General features: G+C 40.8%; 1 protein-coding gene across 5 annotated transcripts in view; it reads right to left on the bottom strand.

Moving 5' to 3' along the window:
• Positions 1–19,594, bottom strand: part of LTBP1 (latent transforming growth factor beta binding protein 1) — a 188,229-nt gene extending 168,635 nt beyond the window's left edge. For 3 of the 5 annotated variants that reach the window (XM_034060293.1, XM_034060292.1, XM_034060295.1), the window contains exons 1-3: positions 18,633–19,594; positions 18,063–18,133; positions 4,866–5,154 (exon numbers count right to left, since the gene is read on the bottom strand). In XM_034060293.1, coding sequence (XP_033916184.1) covers positions 4,866–5,154; positions 18,063–18,133; positions 18,633–19,081 — 809 coding nt within the window. In that variant the 5' untranslated portion in view covers positions 19,082–19,594. The remainder of the gene's footprint in view (positions 1–4,865; positions 5,155–18,062; positions 18,134–18,632) is intronic. The other 2 variants (XM_034060290.1, XM_034060294.1) reach the window with 2 other exon arrangements.
• Between the last annotated feature and the right edge of the window lie 764 nt (positions 19,595–20,358).

The raw sequence follows: 20,358 nt of genomic DNA, 5'->3' as shown, positions 1-20,358 counted from the left end.
ACTTAACTAATGACCCAGATACAGGGAAAAATGCAGTTTACACAATCATACAGACTGCCAAATTAGAAGAGTGGTTGTTACACTGGAGGCCTGAGAGATTTTGATAGGCTGGAGAAATGGGCTCAAAGTTCAAACGCAAGCACAAAATCCTGCCTCTGAGACACAACTGGTGCAGTGCAGGTTTGTCACTGCAATGGCCAGAAGGCAGCTCTGCAAAAAGGGATCTAGGGGTCTCAAGTGGACAAGATGAACATGAGCCAGCAGCATGCCCTCATGTGAAGAATGCCAATCATATACTGGGCTGCATTAGCAACAGCATAGCCAAGCAGGTCAGGGGAATGATTACTCTCTCCATCTGGCACTTGTAAGGCTGCATCTTGAGTACTATGCCCAGTTAAGTCTCCCCAAATCAAGGAAAATACTGGCACAGTGAAGCAATTCCAGCAGAAGGCCATCAGGACTGTCAGGGACTGGAGCACAGGGGAGAGACTAAGGGAGATGAGCTTGTTCAGCTCTAAGAAAAGGCAGTTCAAGGGGTAATACTGCAATCCCCAACAGCCTCTTGAGAATATATAGAGAAGATTGAACCAGTCTTCTTACAGACATATAACAAAAAAATGCAAGAGTAACAATGTGCAACAATGGAGATTTCAACTACATAAGGAGAATTTTTTTTCCCCGAGGGTGGTCAAGTGCTGCAACAGGAGTCCAGAGATACTGTGAGATCCCCAAACTTGCTGCCATGAAAACATTCGAAGGTCAATCACACAAAGCCGTAAGTAACCTTTTATAGACGATCCCATTTTAAACAGAGGGTTGAACCAGATTGCCTCTACTTCCAGCCTAAGATCTTCTATGCTTCTAATACCAATACTACCCCAAAATCCTTGCTTTCCTTAAAAATGTTAAAAAAAAAAAGACAAAGCCTTTTGGAAGAGAAGTCCAATATTCTGTTAAGAGCTTCCATAAAGTATTTTTAAACAGACCTCACAGTTAAGTTTAAGTACAGGGCTCTTCCAACTAAAAAGTAGTCAAGTTTTACTTGCTCTGTACCTCTTTAGAACAAGAATCTATCATAATGGTGATGAAAATGGATGTCCTCCAGAAATATTTACTCTTGCTCCAGCTATTAAACTTAAAAAAAAAATTCTCTAATGTTTCTTAGATCATCACTTGCTCAGTCATCACATAAACCAATGCTCTAAACAATAAATTACATAGTCACAGTTACAAAAAAGTAACTAGTAGATAAGACAGAAATGACTAAGAGCAGTCTATTACATTTTGCAGTAAACCTAAGCCAAGAGTTTATGCAACAAAAAGTCAACAATCTTTACAGATTATTTTCATACATATATACAAATATATAAATATCTATTCAAATATATAACTTACCATTACAGATTATATAAAGGACATATTCTATTTTCAGTTATAACTGTCCTATGTTGCTGATTTCAGTAGGGTCACAACAGCATGACCATTTCTTCTGTTTTTTCTTCTTCCAATCTAAATTTGTATTAAGCTCACAACAATACCTAAAAATTGGGGCATTACTAGAAAAAAATACTACATCCTCAATCAGAAGCAAAAAGAAAACACAGTTTTAAGCCATAGTTTGATAGCAGGTGATACATCTGCCTGAAACACCACAGGACTAGGGCCAGAGATCCAGGAATAAAGGTGGAGGGGACCTCTTAGGAAACATCTTTAAGTGCACCAGACACACAAGTAAGTCTAAACCTGTCACCTCAAGTTTGTGCAGTCACCTCTCTTTCAGTGAGCTTTGCTTTGCCCAATGCAGAAGCAAACTTTAAAATTTCAACAGCTGCCCCCAGAAGAGGCTGAAGGAACAACACTGTGATGTTGCACTGTATTATTGAGTTTCAGCTGGTTGATGCTGTGCTCCTTCTGATGACCATTTCCAAAACTGTAATAGAAATTCCCCTAAAAAAAAAATAAATAATATCTGCTTCCACAGCTGCTAAATGCAGAAAAATCAAACTGTTGCCAACAAGTGAGAGAATGAGATGTGAAAGCGACACCCAGAGTTACTGGAGAGCTATCACAGAAATTCAGGACCGCAAAGCATGCCTGTTACTGAGATCAGAATTCCCAAAAGGTTCCAATAAGATGCAGGTTTTTGTTTCTGAGACACCACTTGGTTTCAATTACAGCCAGCTACATCTTCTGCTAGCATTCTTCTGAGATGAGACCTATTACCTGAGAGTATCCATCTTCAGCCCACGGTTATGACAGACTTTGCTGGTGCTAAGTGCCTGTGTTCTAAATCCCGGAGATTCCAGGTAATTAATCTCTCTCCAGCTTTCCTTCTGTTCAGCACTACATTCTTCAAGAAAACATCTCTGGGAAGAAATTGCCTGCTTTCCTAAATGTTACTGTCACCAGAAAACATACAAGATCACAAGAAATTCAGAGAGGAACTGAAGCAAGAACTAGCCCATTTGCTCTGTGTCAGTGGTAAAGACCTGACCTCAGAAGGTTCTTTCAGCTCTTTAAATTGCCCTAACAGTCTACACGAGAACTAGAACTACTGCTGCATTTATTTCAATAGTTGGATCTAAATATCCACCTTCCGCTGCTGCACTTTATGCTTTGGTTTGTGAAACAGCCCATTTCTTCTCCATCTCCAACTCCTATGTCTGTCTCCTACCAAGGTTGTAGGCTGGCTTTCTCATGATTCCAAAGACTCAGGTTTTCATTTCTCACTCTATTATTAAGCTGGCTGAAACAGATTTAGCTTCATGCAATCTCAAAGACTGACAGTCTTATCTACCTGAAAACATCTAATTATGTCTGAGAAAAAAACCCTTAGACTGAGCAGGGTCCCATCAACTACAAAGCCCACATTGCTTCTGGAACAGGTAACAGATGATGGGGGTTGTTAGTCTGAAGCTGCTTCCTTGACATTTGGGAATGCCTCTCATGCAAGCAGGAACTGAGATTTTGGTGAAGCACGAAACACTATAGGTACCTTCTAGAAACATTTTGAGCATCATAGCTTAGCAACTAGAATAGAAGCATTAAAAAAATAGTAGTTTATCACCTTCTCTTTTCATAGAAGAGGAACCCTTTATCCCTGGACTCTGCTTTTCCAGGAATAATGGAAAATAAGTCTTCTTTAGGAGGCAGCCACAAGTCCTTTCAGCAGTTTCAGAATGTTTGGAAGACAACAGATTTTCTTTAGCCAAGAACAAACTGCCCATATTTTCTTTATACCTGATTTGAATAACTGGCCTGTATCACAACAGGAAAAATTCATTGAGAATGCTTGTGTGTGGAGGAAGGGAGAAAAAAAAAGACAGTACACACTACAGAAATCAGCACTGATAAGACAGGAATTGTCTGGCCTCATTGCACTGATATGCTATACTGCACTTTGTGGGGCTAAGCAGAGTAGGCAGGTGCTGAGGGTTAGCAGTCCTGCTGGTCTGGATGGGAAGGAGCAGTAAAAAGCCTGCTGAATCTGCTGGTAATTCCCCCTTTGTATTAGTCACTTCAAAAACCCTTGCTTCACTGACAGGAATGAAACTGGGCTAAGAGTACTATAAAATAATAAAATTGGGTAGCAATTTCTCTGTCCTTCAAGACTGTGGATGTATTTGTTCCTAAAGCCTGCCCTGCTGCAACTTCTGCCTTTCTCAAAGAACATATTGGCTTAGGGTTTAGGACTCCAAGGGAGCTCAGCTAAGTTCTACTCCCTATTACACAAGACATGTACAAACTCAGTTCTGTTTGTGGCTCCACAGTTAGAGGAACTAGGACTTGGAATTGGAAGGGTTTAAGAGGAAAAAAAACCTTACAGAGAGGTTACTGGACAACAGCAAACATTATTAGCAGTACCCAGTGATGTCTATTTTCAGCTTTGAAGAGGGGTGGCAGGATGAACTTCACTGTCAAAAGCAGGCTTCTATGACCACACACCCCCCTTCTGGGTTCATTTTTATGTTTTTGGCTACAGGAAAACACTGTTTCTTTTGCAGTCCTAATTATATTACTCCAGAAATTAAAAGTGAGATGGAATGCACCCTACTTTCAGCTATCCAAAAGCAACACCTGTTACAGGGCAAAAACACTTTTTTCACTGAGTTCACCTGAAACTAGAAAGACAGTACTTGCAGCAGACACCTAAAACTGTCCACACTCGACTGCCACACCTCCTGTGCATCTCCCTACCCCCATATCAAACACAGCCCTAAATCAAGTTAAGATCAGACACATTAATAAAAGTATCATCATAGGGAAATTTCAGGTGCACTTAAAGTATTTAAACTAATGAAAGCAATATCAAAGTCTAGCTAGGTCACAAGCTACTAAAGAAGCAGAGAAAAAATTCTCCAACAAGAGGGGTGTTCCCCTGCTACTTACGACAGGCAGATACAACCCTGAACCTCAAACACAATCAAGCAGAAGTATCCACTGCAGTAGAGCTATTCACACTTAAAGAAAATAACACACAAATGGAAGAAAGAAACCAGAACACAAGCACCAAATCTTACTCTTTTCAGTTTTATGAGGTACAAAAATTCCATGTTAGACTGTTCTAGACTAAACTCAGAATGTCACTAATATAAATTAAGAATAACTCCTCTGAAATTAGTACAGCATTGTCATTCTAAGTTTAATAAAGTTGACTGATATTATAGGATATTCTGTTCAGGTGAGAAGATCTGACATAAGTAATAAGGATCCATTGAAGTCTGACAGTGAAAATAAGTCTCTTAAAAAAAAAACAACTAAATCTGTGAAAGTTTCCAAATACAATGATTTGAAAACACTTGCAAAGAACAATGTTTTGTAAAAATAACATAGTGGACTTCTTTGAAAGTAAAGAAAACACTTACTGTGGTTGCATTTGCTGAGGTAACCCAACAGGAGGCTTCTGCTTGATAGTGAATGCCATCTGAGTCATAGGGCCAACCTTCGGTGGGACCTGAACTTTCTGAGAGAAGGTCTGCTGGGCAGCCTGCTGAGGTATGGGCCACGGGGGAACAACAGGGCTCCGGCCTCCAGTGGAAGATGTGTCTTGCATGACTGTATCCTCACAAGAATTTCCTTTTGTTCCTGGTTTACACACACAAAGCTGCGGTCGCAGGCACATCCCTCCATTTTGGCATGGTGGTGCACAGTTAGCTAAGAAAAGATATTGTAAACAGTACCTGTGAACCAAAGCATAACAGAAAAACAAACCCTCCCCACAATAAAAGAAAAAGTTATTAATTGCTATGTTAATTGGAGTAGAAGAAAGCAACACCGCTAAGCTCCACAAAAGACAATATACAAGATAGAATAGCTTTTAAACTGCTTTCCTACATAAGACATGGACAACTTTTTAATAACTTTGAAAAGTAAAATGCAAGTGAGCTAAAAAATAGGAAATACTTGAAATAAAAACCCTAGTTATTTCAAATCTTCCTATTAGTGGCCTTTTACATACCCCTTCCTTTCATGCATCCATCCCCATACTTTAACAACCAAACTGCATCCAGTGAAAAAACATGCAGATTATAAAATTTTGCTACTGATTCAGGCTTGGATTCACTCTATTACTACCTACAAATCACAGATCCCCTGTGGATACCTAGCAGGAATTCCTATGGTCACATTACCGATGACAAAAATGGAGAAAAGTATAAAGTAATTCAACCCTTCCCCCTCTAAAACCCAAATGAAATTCCTTCCGATATCACCACTTTAGTAACATAAAAGAGGAGACACAAACTGGTACTACAAACACATAGCTGCACACAGGAGTTACATTCTTCGAAGAAACAAGCAGGTGCTCATGATTATCACAGCTAGCTTCTATACATTCTTTGTATCACCAGTGAAAAGGGAGCAGATTCTTCAAAAGACAATGCACTTTCAGATTCCTGCCCTCAGATAGGAGTAATTACACTGCATTGATCTGTCCACTGACTACAGAATGAGTCTCAATAACCAGCCTAGACACAACACCCAGCTCACAGACCTAGTTAACACAGGATCAGTTCCATTTTGAGTGAGAAATTTGGAGAAGCAGCAAATCCCACAAATAAAAAAAAGGGGGGAGGCAGGGGGAAGGAGGAGCAAAAGTAATTGCTGAACATATGTACACGTAAGACTGCAGAGATATGCCTAATCTGAGGCTTTACTCTGGATCCTTAAACTTACAATGCTACCATATTTAAAGAATGTTAAAATAACAAAGTTAAAACAAATTAGAACGCAATTCTAATTAAAATAACAATCCAAATAATTTCTTCATTAGTTCCATTAGACATGGCATACAAAGAAGCATTTGTAAGAATCACTGCTGAGCTACTTTATTCCTACAAATTTTGAATATTGTTGTTGGATATTGTTCAGTTTGGATCTTTTAACTCAGGCAAAATTATATGCCAGATCATAAAGTCTACAGGTTTTACTAAAATAGGTAAGACCATATCTTAAAACCATAACATGTGATTCTGCACCAACCACACAATTATTCTATTTTAAAAAGTCAGTCCAGAGCCCTCATCCAAATGAATTTGAGTACTTGGCACTTGAATTCATTTTAATACATTTATATGTAAAAATAAAGCACATAAGCATACATATGAAATAACTTGTTAGGATGAGACTGTGTTAATTTGAAGAACTAGTTTGCCAACAGACAATACCATTTGATACATCATGAATACCACCTGTACATGACATCAAAGTTGCCCTCAACTTTAACTTTGCATGGGGTTCTTGTCACATGTAATTCTCCCATGTTTTTCTGCAACATCTCTCCTTCCCAATACTATGTAGCTGAGCTATCTTAATTATGTACTATGCATCTCCCTGGCAACAAAAAAATAATCATTTGCTTACTTATATTTGTTTATTTTTCAGGGTATATTTTGTCTTTGCTGGAAAGCTGAAGACCATTTTCATTGTAAACTTTAGCAGCTGTAACTTTCACTGTAAGCTTCCAGCAAGCATATGTTTTAATATACAAGCCAACTCTTTTTTCCACCTGGCTTTTAAGACCTGGATTTTGCTAAGAGTAAAAATTTGCTTATATGAATATGACTGCAATTAATTATACCTTTGGAAAATAGAGTCAGGAGCCTTAAATTCTCAAATGTAAGGCTCACTGACTTTACAGAGACTCAGAAATCCAGTGACCCTGTCATGCAGGTCATCTGTTAGAAAATGTGCAAAGATCACAGTGAGACAGCTTGGGCACGGAGCTCTTTAGAAAATTATCACATAAAAATCACTTTTAAAAAATCATCAGGGTTTTCAGAAGTCCCATTTTTACAACATTAAAAAAATCCACAATAATACTGAACATGTATTTCTGGAGATTTATGGACATGCATTTATATCCAATTCCAGGCTTCTTAGCAAGCTGCTTAAAAAAAAATCAACAACAAAAAAGTCACACACAGCAGTAAGCTAACAAGACAACCCCGGAAGTCAATAGAGCGTAACATCCACCCTGCTAGGACACTGATCATTGTGTATCTCCTCTCTCAAAAGTGAAGTAACAACTCACACACATGCAAAAGACAACCCTAAGAAAACCACAACTCTTTTTTTTCCTGTCACTAAGAACCAAAGCTGTGCTTCAAAAGCCTTAGAAAACTTGGGTTTTCACTTATCAAAGCGAACATAACAAAACTGCAATGAATTGAAAACTATGCAGCTATTCTGTAATTACATTATCTTTTTTTACCAAGTTTCTCAGCTCTACATATACACAAAGCACATGAAACTCCACAGGACAAACTGCATTACTCTAGCTGGCCTTATAACAAAAAAAACATCAGTAGATCCATGTTACAAAAGGCCTATTTTTTCTCAGATCATGTGAACAGTGACAACCAGTCAAAAACCTGATCCATTAGATCTTCACAGCAATGCACTCTTTGATTTAAGCTCTTGATTGATGTTATATAATATAAAGACAACAAAATAAGATTTTAAAAAAATATATTTTTTTCGGAAAGACTTCACATTTTAATTGACATAATACAGCAGTTTAGTTTTAAAACTGTTCAAGACAGCTGCAGCATGCCAAATCTATGACCTAATTGTTCTGTTTGAAGGCAACAATAATGGCACATCTAACTGCAAACACCATTATTTTCCATAAAGCTAAGTTTCCAAAACTTGGACCATAGAAGCATCAAGTTTAAAAGTGAAAAGGGGGGCAATATACTCCTGTTAAAGACAATAGGCTTGTTCGTATTCAATACAAAGAGGTCATGACTGGAAATTCAAAATGAAGCATGGCAAAGATGCAAATAATGAGATGAGGATTAGTGAGTCAGATCAAAGATTCACTTAGTCTAGTCTCCTCTCTCCATTAATTACCAAGGTGGATGCTTTAGGACAGTGACAGGAGAGGATGACAAGCAGTAAAATGTTGTACCACTACAACCTTGAAGAATTAAGGACTCAGCAGCCTTCTGAGCAAGAGTCCTGGTTTTCTGTTTTATAACTCTCAAAACGTATTTCTGTCAGAGTTCAATGATCTGCTTTGTGACCCTGTTAGTATACAGCACCCAAACTTACTGTGCCCAAGAAATTGGTCACATTGGAAGGACAGGCATAGACAACACAACCAACATCCCTCCACTTTCCAGAAGCTTTGTGAAGGACCACAGGGCCCTCTGAGGTTGGTTTATGTGTTTTAAGACCATGCAATCTACATCTACTAAAAATAAAGCTGTGGTGCCACATTTGCCTTGGAAATCCCTGGACACAAAAAGCTGAAAACATTTTCTGCGACCGTATCTCTTTTTATGTATCCTTCCCTAATCCACTACTGCCCATCACCATCGCCGACAAAATAGTGAATTAAAGGGACGCACAGCAGGCCTCGTATGGTTGTATTTACAGCATTCCTTCAGAAAAGCAAGTATGAAACAACATTACCATCAGGCTTAAACACACCCCTTCCAGCACATCTATATGTCACTTTGGGACCGATCTACACATACACACTTTTCAGTTCATGAGTTCATGGTATTTTCATTAAAGAATATATAAATATTTGCAGGAGCAAGACCTAAAATAAAAGGTTTATAACAGTTTTAAAATATGTAAATATTTTAAATCTTCTATGTGTACAGAATGTATTTACATTTTCATATACCAAACTAAGCATAATTTATAATATTAAAACCGTAAGTAAAAAAATATTACCATATATTGAAGTTTAAATCTAAATTTCTTTTCCAGACATTCTGAAAGACTCAAAAGACAGGTACAACTCCACTTGTCATGAGAAAACTTTTATGTTCAATTCCTTATAACTCTTGAATTAAGATCATTAAGATCCAATTCGTATGCTAATCACTTTGATTTTACCTTGATTCACAATTACTTTCTTCAGACAGTAACCCCTCATTTAGAGATTTATTTCCTTGTGTCTCTAGATCATGTGGAGGATTGAAATGCACAAAAATGTACTTTTCAGTGAGAAACAGCAAGGAAATTTAAATGTCCCACAAGTTTTCTGCACCCAAGTTTCTAACCTTTCAGCCTCAACTCCACCTTTAAGCATCTCTTATCAAGCAACTGCTGTTGTTTAGCACTTAAAATATTCACAAAAGTTTTTCCAATGACATTCCTGAACCTCTGATACTTTGATATGAAAATTACACTATAAGTGTTGTGAACTTGGGTTATTTCTGATGAGCACATCCACTAGAATTTTCCTTTCTGTTTCCACATAAAAGTTGACATACCTTTTTTCCCTCCCTCCTCTTATCCACATCGTCAAGCATCAGCTTAATCAGAATGCACTGACTTACAACAAATTTCCTCACTATATACATTGGCACAGTATATATTAATTTCTCTCATAGGAGTATATAAATCCTGCCAGACAAAATACATGATGGAGGGCAAATAACAGAAAACCTAGTAATTGGAAAGAGATTGTAAGTGCAGAGCTATTTCAGATTCCAGCATAAATGGGTTGAGAAATGATGCATGCATTAAGTTTACAGAAAGGGGGAAATCCAGCACTGTGACATGAATGTATCTGTGCTTAGAGCAGAAATTTTAAGTTGCTTTACATGTAACATAGGAATACTGTTAAAGGCATAGCAAATATTGCCTTTCTTTTTTCATTAATTCAAGACTTCTATTCTTCAAGCACACAAGAAAACCAAGCCAAAGTTTGTCTTGGTTGAGTGTGCATCCTAAACAAAAAGTTGTGATACAAAGGCACCTTTAACTCCTGCTATGTTGAAAGACAGAGTGACGATCCCCTACTGATTCCAAAAGAAAAGCAGTGAAGCAATTTCTTTGAAGAGCAACAAGCTGTGGGTTCCAAAAGAAAGAGGCATATTCCAGTTTCCCTCAGAAAAATCTGAATACAGTGCTGACATGCTGGAGAAAAGCAAAGTTTATAATAGTTTCCTGTTCTCCAAATTAGCTCACTGCTTACTTTATTCTGGATACCATTTTAAGTCTTTTAAGTTATTGTTGGGACTGAGAATGCAACACTGGGGACTAGAAATCAACAGCTAAGTGAATGAACACTTGGTGCTCACCACCTAATGCTTTTCTGAGGATCTAGCTCTCCATCTGAGTACCTCCAAACAGTTTACAAAAGTTGAATTTTACCAGAAATATATCCAACAATTCTACACATTCACTGGGAGTAGGGGAGAAAGGAATTTGTGAACAAGGGTGAGACAACCATGTTGTAAGACCATTCTATAAGAAAGGTTGATAAGATTTAAATAATCAGAATAAATGGCATTAACCACATAAAATCTGTATGACCTCTAGACTATTAATGTAGGAGGGACTACAACCACCTGCGTTTTCCTACACGGAAACTTTTTTTTCACAACTATACAGATTGAGGGAATTCTTTCCCTAAATATATTTCAAATAAAAACATGTGTCACTGTTGGAATTCTTCACTGGTCCACTTCAAAACATCTGATGCATTTCCACACTGGTGTGGATGGCTACATAAACATCCAAGAAAGGAGGGAAACAAAACCCAATGCTTTTGGCATATATAGTTCCTTTAAAACAAACATAAATTGGACTTTCTCCCTTAACCTAGTGACAACATAACATACCTTATTAAGAATATTCTCAATGTACCTACACAGCATTATCACTAAATGCCAAGATTTATCAGAATTGAAGAGCAGCTATACTGAAATACGTAAAATAATGTTTCTGAAGTTAGGCTTTTGATCAGTCATAAGAATATAACATGCTGTTTGATACTTGACATTTTCATTCATATTGTGTTACTGGAGTTTTATATAAATACTTGTTAGGCTGTACAATCTGGGAGACATTTACATGAGGTGGTAATTGTACATATTTTGACAGTATAAACATTTCACATGGTAGAGATCCTTCTATCATGTCAGTAACAAAAAAAAAAAAAAAAGAAATTAAGAAATCATTCACTACAGAACAGACTAAACCAAGGAAACCAGCAGATTCACGTGTTACACACTGCTCTTGCTTGCTAGTTAACACTCCCATCTGCAATTCTTTCAATTCTCTTAACCTTTCTCATTATAGTGCTTATTAATTTCGTTACAAAATACATTGTAAGAAATACACAGGAAACTGAATAAACTAAGAGAATCTCAATAAAGAGAGACAACTGAAAATTTTTAACTGGATGCAGGATTCAGACAACTGAAATATTACAGAAATACATACCAGAGAAAAGGCTATTAATCATAATTAATCATAATTAAAATGCTAAGAACAATAAAGTTTTTCCTAAATCCAACCAACCCTCAATTAGAGTTCACCAATCAGTTGAGCTTCTCTGAAAACCCAGGCCAAATCTGCCAAAAAAAAAAAAAGCTTATTTGAATTATGAAAAATTAAATCTTGCCATAGGACACAAAATCAATCCCCATTTATCAGGAAGCAGCTCTGCAAAACTCTAGGTTTATGCAGGGACTACCATATGCATTTCAAAAAAGAACATGGATGAGCAGAACTATTTTAAACTCTTGTTTTAAATTAATATCTTGCCTTGCTAACATGTAAAACTCTTCTTCCCCTCCAGTGTGCAGTCAGAAATGCAGAGAGATGCCAAAGTTTTGCTTTCTTTCTGCAGGCAATGGAAGGGATCTGTTTTCTAGGAATAAATTAGGCTGAGAAAGTCAAGTTCTGGTGCTTTTAAAGGCAGAGGAAAAAAAAACCCAAACAAACCATATCAAACAAGTAAACAAAAAAACACCAAACCACAAAGTAAAAACCTCAAAAAACCCAAAAACCATGAACACTCAAAAAAAGCACCCAATACATTTCAGCCTCATATTGGCATTCACTCCATGTGACCAGAGTACACCTTGTCAAAAATAAAACACTAAACCCTGAAACATGCATACTGTGGGCCTCAGGTCATCAAAATTAAATGCTTTAGTCTATACACCTGCTTCCCTTAGTCCAGGCTGCGTGCTAAGGTAGACAAAGATAAGAATCTGAATCCTGAATTCTCCCCCTTTCCTAAGGACAGTAAGTTAAAAATAAAGCAGAGCATAACCCCCACTGAGGGCTAACACAAGCTTTCCCACTACAAAAGCCAATTTATTCCCTGTATACAAAATTCAAAAGTTTTATTTATGTACTACAGTAGCCAGTACAGCAGAGGCAAACCCCAGCTGCTCAAGTAATGTCTTCCAGTTTTTTCAATTTTGGAATGCTTAAAAACAACATCAAAGAACAGATTAAACAGGACTAATATATAGGTCAGTTACATGGGGTCAAAATAATTATGTCTCTTTAAAATTGAGACATTTAATTTTGATTTGGACATAATTTGAAGGAGATTGATACTGCTTTTACTCAGCTGATGGTCTTAGAATGAGAAGAAACATTTGGGGGTAGTATGTTATAGTTAGGCTTTGTATAAGCAATGTAAATAAACAGAACTTGGTAAAACTCGAAGCCACAAAACTGATTAAGCACAAGCCTCAGGAACCATTTATCACCAGAAAACCTCCATGAAGCACAGCTGCCTATACTTGAAGTACTCAGTTAAAGTGATCCTAGATACCACCATTTCTAAGAACTGAACGGAGGAATAGAGCAGATTCTGAGCAACCAATACTAAAATATTTAGTGTCAGAGTTTTATATTTAATTGGAAGAATGATGTATGCTTCCAAGTCTGCAGGTCTGGATCCTAATCCTATATCAGAACAAGACCAAGGCATGTAACGTTTCCCTCCCCTTCCCCAAGAAAATTCAGGAACATAAACTGAAAGCAACCTAGGCATGTTCCATCCAGGTCTTGGACAACTAGGGGTCTAGGAGTACCGGTCACACTGTAGAGTGCTCTTGTCCTGAAGGAGACACAAAGCTGCAGCATGCTAACTCAGCAACAGCAAGAAGTAAAACTCTGGAAGCTTAGGGATGAGATGGCTCAAACTGCATAGCAATACACAAGTAAACACCATGCAGATTCAGGAACTGAGCAATGGGGACCCTTCCTCTGGACAAGTATGCACAACTTTCTAGTTTCCTTCTACAGCAAGGACACTTTACTGTTGTATGTGCTCTTATTCTGAAAAATAAAATAAACCTTCTTTAATTAAGCTAAACATCTATCTAACATTGACTCAGGAAGTCTTTCAAAAAGAAAGAATTAGGAAGATAATCTTCTAATTTAAAAAAAAAAAAAAAAAAAAAAAAAAAAAACCCAAAAAAACGATAACAGACTCGTATTTTCTGATGATCTTTCAAGGTGCCCAAGCACACGACAGATAGGAAAGAACTTCATGACCAAACTCTAAGAATCCAGTCCAGCTCCAAATCCCAAATCCTCACCTTATGCCTATGCATGGAATACATAATACATGCATGCACACACAGAATATCTTCAGCTAATAAAGACACAAGATCCTTTTCCTCTTAATTGACAACAGTGGTGTACATGGGCTCTACATCTACACAGACAGTAATTCCTGCCCCTATGTGAAATTTACTCTAAACATAATTCTGCAAAACCCACTTCCTCACCTGTTTGTCCCATGAGCCTTTCTTACACTTCTACAATAAGGAACTCATGCTTCAGTATTCCATTAACAGGCAATTCTCTCCTTCCAACTATCATTAGTTAATTCTCATCATTATGTTAGTGAAAGTCAGAATTTCTCCAAGCAGTGCTGTTTTTTAAACCATACAGTTTGTGAGAACACTCACAAACAACTGATATTAATATTCCAGGCAAAATATTATAACACATTTTATAAAGGGGTTACTATTACAGTCAGGTGGTTCTTTATCAAATCCTGCATACAGTATATAATTTCTTTCTTGACTTCCCAACATGAAGAACAGCTCCTTGCAATCATTAAGAAAAAAAACCCAAAACAAACAGAAGGGCATTATGTTGTATGAAGTAGTATTAGCTAATAGAAATTTAGTTGCAAGTAACAAAGTACAGGACAACAGTTTTCAATAGGATAAACATGCAACTGAGAGGCAGGAATTCTTAATTTCCAGTTTTGGCCTTCTGAACAGTTGTTACAACTTGTCCAAGTCCACATTTAACCTATGGTTCAATTTCCATAAATGAAATAAATAATAAACCCCACACACATTAGGTTTTATTTGCCTTACAGCCAAGTTATAAGGTTAATTAATGTTCGTATAATGCTTGGATTATGCTACAAGAACTAACAGAACAGGATTTCTCCAGCCTTGGGGCTACCTTATTATTGCACTTGCACAGATTATAACCTATGATAACTATGACTGGAAGACAATCTTTGTCATAAACCCTTTCACATGCTTATAACTTTCCAAAGTGTTTATTACTGTGGCTGATTTTTTCCCACCTTTTGTCTTTACCCAAAGGTGAACGTTCCAAACACTTCAAAAAGGTTGGTTTTGATTGTTAGACATCATTCTCCCAGTATAAAGCAATTCTGAATACTTTTATTACTTCATCTTCTTAATTAGAATCATGCAGTTCTTCATAAGCAAAGTCACATCAAGTTTGAAAAAAAAAGTTCTTAAGATACAACATTACAATGTAAAACTGAAATACAAAGCACAGAGGTGGAAAAGCTTATACGCTCCAAATTGGAGAGGGTACGTACTCTCATAAAGGTAGCTCACAGGAAAACAGAAGGACAAACCATCATGCTTCCAAGGGAACATGAATACTGTAAACACAACAGGCAGCTCAACTTCAAACCATAATTTGGAGGAAGGACTTGAAAAGTCCACTTGCCTCCTCCGTACAGATGCTGCCCTCTGACCCACAACAGAAACATTTCAAATACCCCCTGTTACTGAGGGAATGTGACGCAGCTGCTACTGCTCCCAGCCAGGCTACCACCCACCTGAGATAGAAGTCCCCAGGGGAAGGGCAGGCTCAGCCATAGTCCCATGCATGAGAAAGCAGGCTTAACAAAGACCACCAAGACAAAGGGAAGGGGAAGATTAACACATCCAGGACTGCAAGACCATACCTCTTCCCTTCAACCACTTTTTCTGTGCGTTACCAGCAAGCTTACTCACACAGGTGCAGCAGAATAGAAACACATGCTGCTTGTTCCAGCCTGGGATTACACCTGAGCTAATAAGCCTCGCTGATCAGAGCTGGCTCTCAGCACTCTGGTTCTGGAAGCACAATGCAGACAAATGGAAGTTGGCTCTGGAAAGTGCCAGAATGAGTCTGGGATTTATTAGCTCAGGCTTTGCACCATTCAAGAGAATATAAACTGGCCCCAGATACCACGTATCTTATTAAAGTGATACTGAACCTGAGCTAATAAACCCTGACAGGTCCAAATGGACTCTACACGAATTCAGCTCAGGTGTGCCTGCATCTGTGACACAACCCACAACTGCAATAATCCGCTCAAAACTGAGTCCACTATCTGAATTAAAAAAAAAAATCATTTCTTTTTACTGGACACAAGGGGTTAACACTTGTTCAGTTGTAGGATTTCTGTTCTTCTGAAAGGATCATCAGGAGGTTCCAGAAAAGGAGATAGCTGGCTTTTATGACTGTGAGACTAATCTTCCATAACTAAATCAAGTCAATGCTATCTCATGGTTTGCCTAAGTTATAAAACAGACAACTTCAGTGCATTTAGTATCTCCCTTGACTTGCCAAGAGAGGGGCAAAACTCAGAAGATGCAAGCCAAGTGTATTATACCACTGCTAGGATGTACCAGAGTAGCATCAGAACAGGCAGAACAAATACTTAATTGTAAGGAGAGCCCAATACCAAGGACACAAAATGAGAAAGAATGGTCAAAGAGAAAAATTGCATACACACTCCTTGCTTTTAACTCTTTCTCTGCTACTCTATTCCTTCAATCACTATATGAATGAACCAAGCAATTCTTTGATTTAAATAAGATTCTATAGCTATCACATAAAAACCTAATTGTCTGACTTAGTCCTTATTGAAGATCCTAAAAAAAGACAGGAGTTAAAAAAGTTAAAAAAAAAAAAAAGAAAAAATAGAAGACAATAAAGAGAACAGTTGAATGACAATGGAAGAAGTAAAAAAAAAAAAACCAACAAAAAAAACCCCACACCAAAACTTAAAGGACAAAAAGCAAAAAAAAACCAAGAAAACTGCTTATTTTATTGAAATATGAAGTTTAAAAGGATGAAACTTGAAAGTTACTGGAAGACAGAAAGAAAAAATATGAAAATTTGGGGAATGTGTCTTTAAAATAATGAAATTGGTTGACAATAGGATTTCAGTTGAAATAGTTGAAATACAGTTTTTTAATTAATATCCTGAAATTCTTAAGAGGTTCCATACACTGTGATTGGGCTTTCAGCTAAGGGACGTGTTTAGTAAGGTTTGCTATTAGCCTCAAAATACCACTGTAAACTGAAGGAAACAATTTTAGTACTCGTACCATGTGTTAAGCAAAAAAGCTGACTAACCTAACAAAGCAGCATGTATTTCAAGCTGAAAATGCTAATTTCCTACCTTAATTTCATGTTAAATTCATCTCTAAGTTGGTCAAGGAAATTGTAAAGTTTTGTCTTTAACAGCATACTGTAATAAAGCCTTTGCTTCTTAGCAACAGTTCCATACAGGTCAAAGGTACTTGACCTTACTGAGGATTATAAATGTGATTGATCTCTATTGTGAAAAATCCCACACAGGGACAAAAGCTACTACAAGAAAGCCCAAAGTTTGCATCTTAAAAGCATCGTTTACCCCATGATACCCCAAGTCTCAGGGACAGAAGTATGTCCTAATGAACTAAAGTGGTGTCCCAAGAAGTTCCCAATACAGCTGATACCTAAAGGAGTTTCCTGAAGAAAAAAAAAAGCATGCCACTCATCTTACATGACGTCATGGCAACATTACTACCATTCTGCCATTTACAGTCATCCTGAATCCTGCTTAAATAAGCAGGGATGCTTCCTCTTTCACATTAGAAAGGTCAACACAAGTATAATTGCATTGTCTCTGTGTTATTTCATGCACATATTTTGTGTTTGTAGGTATCCCATCCCTCCACAGGTCCTTCTCCAAATCCATCTCTTTTGACTTGTTCAATGCTTCAAAAATTCCACACCCAAAGCACAGGATCTGAAGATGGAAGATGCAGGCTGCTGGTGAAAGGGCAGTATGGGGACATGGCAACCCCTTGCTTTCCACCTGTACTCCTCCAGAAGGTTCCTTACCCTATTAAGCCCCCATGTTCAAAACAACTCCTAACACCCAAGCGTTAATGTGAGTGGACTTTCGCCGCAAAAACTAATCAGGCTCTCTCAAAAAATGCCACTATCTGTCCTGACAAACATAAGAGGCACCTGTTGCTCATCCTTTAGCAAAGCTGAAAATTAGCAAGAAGGTTATTTAGGAATGAAAAGCGTTACAACTGCAGAACACTGTGATGCTGGTAACCTGTACCAGTGCAGCACAAGTGGGATCTGTAATTCACCCAGCACCTCTTTGCCCACAGCGCGTATCAGTACCCACCACCTCGCCACATGCCAGTGCGGTCCCCACAAGTACCCCCGCTACTGGCCTCAGTGGTGCCCCCACACCCCATCCCAGCCCCTCGACCCACGCGGCTACTCACGTTTGATGCACCTCTGGGAGCCCGTGGCCTTGCTCCAGCCCTGGCAGCACTGCCCCCCGCACACATTGACCCTGCAGGAACAGCAAAGAGGGACGAGGGTCCGGCGGGGTCCCGCTCCCCATCCCCACAAAAGACGGGAAGAATCCAACCTCCCGGCGGGTGGCTAAGGGAAGCCCTGGACCCCCCCCCCGGCCGTGGCTGGAAGCTGGGGACGGGCCCCCCGAGCGCTGCCTCCCGCGGCACAAACCGCAGGGGCCTCAGCTCGCTCCCGGCAGGGCTGAGGGGAGGGCGCGCGGGCGGCCGCGGGGCTCCTCGCGCCCTCGACGCCTCAGCCCGGGCCCGGCCGCGAGCTCCGGGGGGCGGGGGTGGGAGCCGTCCCCGCGCGCCGCCTCAGGAACCGGCGGGTTCGCAGCCAGCCGGGCACCGGGAGCGCCTCGGAGCCCTGCAGGAGCCCGGCGGCCCCTGCCCCTGTGCCCTCCGTGGGGGGAGGCTGCGGGCCGGTAACACCGCCTCAGCCGTGCAGGGCAGCGGGGGTAGGCGCAGGGCACGGCTGGCGGGAGGGTGCCTTACCCCGGCAGCGGCGGCAGCTGGTGCTTCTGGCGGAGGGGCAGGCCGGCGCTGCTGTTGCCGTGGGGGCCCGGCGGCGGCTTGGGCCGCGAGCTGAAGCTGGCCGGCTTGGCGAAGGAGGAGGAGGCGCGAGCGGCGGAGTTGGGGTGGACCTGCCCGGCGGGGCTCAAACGGAGCGGGACACCCGCACCGCCCGGCTTGCTCATCCGCCGGGTCCGTTCCAGGCTGCCGCCGCTGTAGCGTGTGTTGAGCTGTACGTTAAACGTGCGCTGCTGCTGCTCCCCCCCGAGGAGGGTCGGGCGCTGATGCCGGCTGCCAGCGGAGCCCCCCCGGCCGGGCTGCAGAACGTACGTGACCCTCCTCAGCTTGCCCTTTTCGGAGCCTGCGAGCGCCGGTGACAAAAGTGCACAGGCGGTGAGAAAGCCAAGGAATCCCCATCCGAGCCGAGCCATTTCCACTGTGGGACCCCTACAGCCGCCGAGCTTCGCGGACCCCCGGGGCAAGGGTTTTCTCCTCCGCCGCCAAAGAACGCCCGTGTGCGACCTGCGCCCGCGGTGCGGTTCCTCCTCCGCTCGCTGCCCCCCAACCTGCTCCGGGCGGGAAGGGGGGTAGGGGTAAGATAAAGCCTCAGGTTCCTCCCTCCCGCCCCCCAAACTGTGAGGAAAGTTCAGCAAACACGTCGCCCCGTGGAGCAGGAAAACATCTTTGGAAGAAAGGAAGCGGCGGGTGCGAGCCGAGCTGCGAGCCGGAGCGGGAAGGGAGGAGGAGCAGCAGCAGGGGAAGGGTATTTGCTGGAGAGGGGTGGTCGCAATGCGGAGCAGATGTTTCGGTTGCCGGAGCTGCCAGGGGTCTGCGTGCGGGTGCAAGAAACGGTCTTTGAGCCACTCCGGGCTGGTAAACCCCCTTTGAAGAGTTTCTTGGCGAGTGAGTGTGTGCAGGAGGGGATGGGGGTGCTCCTGCCTCGGTCCCGGCCCCACGCAGCCAATCTGGCCGCCGTGACGTCAGGCGGCGCTCCCGGGCGTGGGGCCGGGGCCAGGTGACAGCGGTGGGGCCGGGGCGGCCGCGGGGATCCCGGTTCCACGCTGAGTGGTGGGAGCTCTGCACCGCTCAGCGAGGCTCGGGAGTACCTGGTCTAACTTAGGGGAGCCGGGCTGGGTCTGCCCCTGGCACCGCAGCACAGCTGCCCCGTGCAGCGGGGACAGCGTACCTCTAGTTTTGCAACAGCATTTTTATCCTATTTTAATGGAGGTAAGGCTTTAAACCCCCGAAAGGTACATACACGTGCTTCACTTTTTAGGTAGGAACTTGGTGAAAGCACTTATACACGTTAAAAGTAAGCACCTTCATCAGCCTCTGACTGATGAGAGTCGTAAGTTTGAGATAGCTCTCAGGGGACATCCTAGCAGGAGTAGGAAGGACCACATTCCTGTTTTTCTTTATGTTTGTAAGGCAGTGTGTTTGCCTAAAGAACAACATACAAGCCACAACTGTACACCTGGAATTAATACCCAAGCAAAACTGCCTACGTTTTTCTCCAGTGTGTCTTGACCAATGTCACCCTTTAGCACACTAAATAAAAAAAATCACAAAAAGAAGGTTACATCTTTTAAAATACTCAGAAGCTGATGTGTCCAAGTTCTTTCCAAGAAATTTTGCAGAGAATCAAACAGTTTGCAAATCCAGTATCTTGGAAACCAGGCCCTCCTCCCTGGGTTCTTCTCTGCTCTTT

The sequence above is a fragment of the Melopsittacus undulatus genome, chromosome 3 (assembly GCF_012275295.1).
Source record: "Melopsittacus undulatus isolate bMelUnd1 chromosome 3, bMelUnd1.mat.Z, whole genome shotgun sequence".
Lineage (NCBI taxonomy): Eukaryota > Metazoa > Chordata > Aves > Psittaciformes > Psittaculidae > Melopsittacus > Melopsittacus undulatus.
The sequence above is the reverse complement of the archived record's forward strand: the minus strand, read 5'-3'. Positions and strand labels throughout refer to the sequence as shown.